This window comes from Amphimedon queenslandica, unplaced genomic scaffold, assembly GCF_000090795.2.
Source record: "Amphimedon queenslandica unplaced genomic scaffold, v1.1 AMPQUscaffold_13233, whole genome shotgun sequence".
Lineage (NCBI taxonomy): Eukaryota > Metazoa > Porifera > Demospongiae > Haplosclerida > Niphatidae > Amphimedon > Amphimedon queenslandica.
In genome coordinates this window covers 83,007-86,991 of record NW_003546531.1, presented here as the reverse complement: position 1 = coordinate 86,991, position 3,985 = coordinate 83,007, and the positions used below count along the sequence as shown (strand labels likewise).

Genomic DNA, 3,985 nt, shown 5'->3' with positions numbered 1-3,985 from the left:
TACAGCAAAAAGAAAAAAGAACTGAGATTAACCAAATGCATTGGCAGTTTTACAAAGTCTGCCTTCAGCAGAAAGGTAGTATAAAGTCATTGCTACCTGCCTCTCAACATCTATAGATGAACGCATAACTGTTTCCTTTCTTTATATGAAGGTCCGGAGCTCATCACATAACTTGTAAAAATTACACTGAGAAATATTAAAATTTTCCTTCCACTCCTCTTCAACAACTACCTCAGCTGCAAAATTGTCCCACCATGCTGTAGCCCTCCCAGGCTTCACGCAAAATCTCCTTAGTCTCTTTAACTTGCGAGCTGCCTTATTATTCCTGCATTTATATCCGTCCAATAAGTGTAAATCTTTAGCTAACAGTTGCCTTTGTTTATAATACGTGCAGTGTAAGCTACAATTTTAGCATTCAACTTCAGGGCAAGAGAAGAGAGCAGCACATTAGTTTAGAAAATAGCTAGTACCTTGCCTCTGTTTATAATACATCACAGTGTAAGCTACAATTTCAGCATTCAACTTCAGGGCGAGAGAAGAGAGCAGCACAATAGTGTAGAAAATAGCTAGTACCTTTTTCTCCATGTTTAATTATTTTGCATAACCACTCCCAAATACCGCCCATAAATTTATCTGTTTCAGGATAGTGTTTCGTATACTTTATTTACAAGATTTCTGTTCGAGTATCGTTTTCTAATGTTTCCACTTTCAAAGCCGTTTTCGTTTTCACTGGTTTTGTGTTCAGTTTTGACTCGTTTTAAGTCGTTTCCATGTAAATGCAACTATAATCTATAAGTAAGTTATTGCGTTTTTTATCACAAGTCGTATTCATGTAAACAAGGCCTAAATTCTCAAACACTCATCATTTTCAAATTCTTAACACTCGATCTCCTCTTGATCTCCTATCAGACTCTCATCCAACTCTCATTCAATTCTCGCGACTATCCCTATCGATAAGTCAATAATCACACACATATCTTGCTCACATACATATTGTGCTTATCAATTTCATCATTATTAATATCCAATGTCTCTTCCACTCTAACTCTCATCTGTTATTATTAAGTGCGTTAACACATACATTTACAGTTGAGTTTTGTTAATTAATTTCTAATTATTAACAACTCAACATTGGTGACCCGGACAAACAATATGAACACCTCAGAATCTACTGATGGCTTCTCTGCTGCTACCCCTGCAACAGCCTCTCCCACTGTAGCTGCGGTCTCACTGAAACTGCCCCCATACTGGCCAGTAGACCCTCAGATATGGTTTGCCCAGGTAGAATCACAGTTGAAAACCCGCAATGTCACATCCAAAATGACCATGTATGACTATGTTGTCAGTTCTATCTCTCCAGACATTGCTACCGAAGTTCGAGATATAGTCCTCAAAACTTTGGGTGCAGATCAATACGACACACTCAAAGCTGCTCTAATTAAAAGAACAGCTGCTTCTGAGCAGCATTGTTTACAGCAACTGGTGACTGGTCAAGAACTTGGGGATAGGAAGCCATCACAGCTCCTACGTCGAATGGAGCAGTTGTTACAAGATTAAGCAGCAGCCAACTCTCAACTATTTCTAAAAGAGCTGTTCAACGCCTCCCGAACAATGTCCATATGGTATTAGCTTCTACACCAGCTACTGCTACCATTCAGACCTTGCCATCTTAGCTGACAAAATCATGGAGGTATCAACATCACCACACTCATCTCTGCCGATCATAAATGCTGTCAACAGTGATCTAGCTACTGAACTAGCTCAACTCAAGCAAGAGTGAATTCAACTCAAGCTGTCTCTTCGTCCTCAGAAGAGAAGTTTCTCTCGTAGTATATCACCTTCTCCTCGACGACCACAGGAAAATGCTGATCCTCAGTCCTCTTCCTGCTGGTATCATAAGTCTTTCAGTAAAGACGATCGGCAGTGTAGACAGCGTGGCTATTTTTAGACAGGAAACAACCCGGCCAGCCATTAGTGGCGACAAATGTTGCTGGCCTTTCTAACTGTCACCTTTTCCTCATCTTCAACCTCTCAACAAAGCTACGTTTTCTGGTTGATACAGTAGCAGAGGTCAGTGTTCTCATCCCTTCACACACTGATCGCAAAAACAAACAACAAGTGATACTAAATGCCGTTAACAAGACTGTTATTCTTACATTTGGAAAACATTCTCTCACTCTCAATCTTGGACTGAGATGGTCCTTCCCTTGAATATTCATTGTGGCAGAGGCTGCTGTTCCCATCTTAGGGGCAGATTTTCTCCACAATTACAGCCTCATGGTGGACATGCACAGACACCTGCTCATTGACTCAACCACAAAGCTAAAGGTCAACTGCAAGACCTCCTCTCGACCTGCCCTTTGCCTCACCCTTCTATCTTCTCAACCACAAAACGACTTTGAAATCATCATGAAAGACTTTCCTTCCGTCCTCCAAACAAGCCCTCAGTAACCCATCAAACACACTGTCACCCACAATATACAAACAACCAGGCCTTCTGTTTACACACCCACCAGAAGTCTCTTACCAGCTAAGCTTAATATTGCCATAAGGGAATTTCAGCATATGCTACAGCTGGGAATCATTCGTCCCTCATCTGGAAGCTGGGCTTCTCTATTGCACATGGTTCCAAAGAAGTCCGGCAATTGGAGACCATGTGGGGACTATTGCTCACTAAAAAATCACTATTCCGGATCGCTACCCAATCCAACACATCTAGGATTTTGCATGGTATTGATATCTTTCCTAAAATAGATTTAGTACGTGCATATCACCAAATTCCAGTTGAGCCATCAGACATACCAGAAACAGCCATCACGACTCCTTTTGGACTGTTTGAGTTGGTTTGTATGCCCTTTGGCCTCCGCAATGCTGCTCAAACATTCCAACGCTTCATTGATGAAGTGTTATGAGGTCTTCCAAGTGTCTGTGCATACATTGACGACGTACTCATTGCCAGTTCCAATAAGGAGGACCACAAACAACACATAAGACAGGTACTACGACAATTCCATGAACATAGTGTCATTACCAATCCTACTAAATGAGAGTTTGGAAAGCACGAACTCATATTTCTAGGACATTTAGTTAATCGTGATGGTATTCGTCCTCTCCCTGAAAAAGTTAAGACTCTAAAGGATTTTCTACAGCCAGCCAACGAAACTTGCATGAGTTCCTTGGTCTAGTCAATTTTTAACATGGTTTCATTCCTAATTGTGCTCACATCCTCTCTGCCATTAACTCTCTTTTAGGTAAAGCACATAAGATTGATAAGGAACTCAAGTGGAATGACTCTGCTGTCTCCACATTTAACACCATCAAAGAGTGTCTAGCACAAGATTACTTTCTCACACAAAGCCAGATGCATCTCCGCTTTCCAACCGATGCCTCTGATGAGCAGTGGGATTTGTCCTCAAACAATTTGTCCATGGATCTTGGCAGCCTCTCGCGTATTTTTCGAGGACTCTATCGCCCACTGAAAGACGATACAGTACTTTCGACAGAGAGTACTCTGAATCTACTTAGCAATCAAACACTTGCGTCACTTAGTCAAGGGTCGTATGTTTCACATATTAACTGACCACAAACCTTTGACTTTCTTACCATCTTTCCGTTTAGACAGACACTCCCCACGACAAATTTGTCATTTAGACTTTATTCTACAATTTACTGCTGACATGTGGCATGTTAAAGGCTCTGCCAATCCAGTGGCTCATGCTTTGACACGTATCAACATTCAGAACCAGACAACAAATACTTCTCCAACTACTGACATGCAAGAACAGGCTGAGGCTCAATTATTTGACACAGAGATTAAAGAATTAGTGAACAATCCGTCTCAACACTCATTAACACTTCAATCAATGCCTTCTCCTCTCTCTAATAATAATATAATTTGTAATGTATCCACAGGTATTAAATGTCCTTTGGTAACAAAACCATTACGTTGCATTGTATTCACAGCCCTTTATTCCTTGTCCCATCC

General features: G+C 41.0%; 1 protein-coding gene across 1 annotated transcript; it reads left to right on the top strand.

Annotated features, from left to right (window-relative positions):
* Window positions 1–1,152: 1,152 nt before the first annotated feature.
* LOC105313749 (uncharacterized) lies at window positions 1,153–1,557 on the top strand. Its single transcript, XM_011407419.1, has one exon. It carries the CDS (start codon window positions 1,153–1,155, stop codon window positions 1,555–1,557), a length of 405 nt encoding a protein of 134 aa, XP_011405721.1.
* Window positions 1,558–3,985: the final 2,428 nt, after the last annotated feature.

Bases quoted from the DNA above. Each gene is read 5' to 3' on its own strand.
- LOC105313749 (XM_011407419.1), top strand. From the start codon at position 1,153: ATGAACACCTCAGAATCTACTGATGGCTTCTCTGCTGCTACCCCTGCA.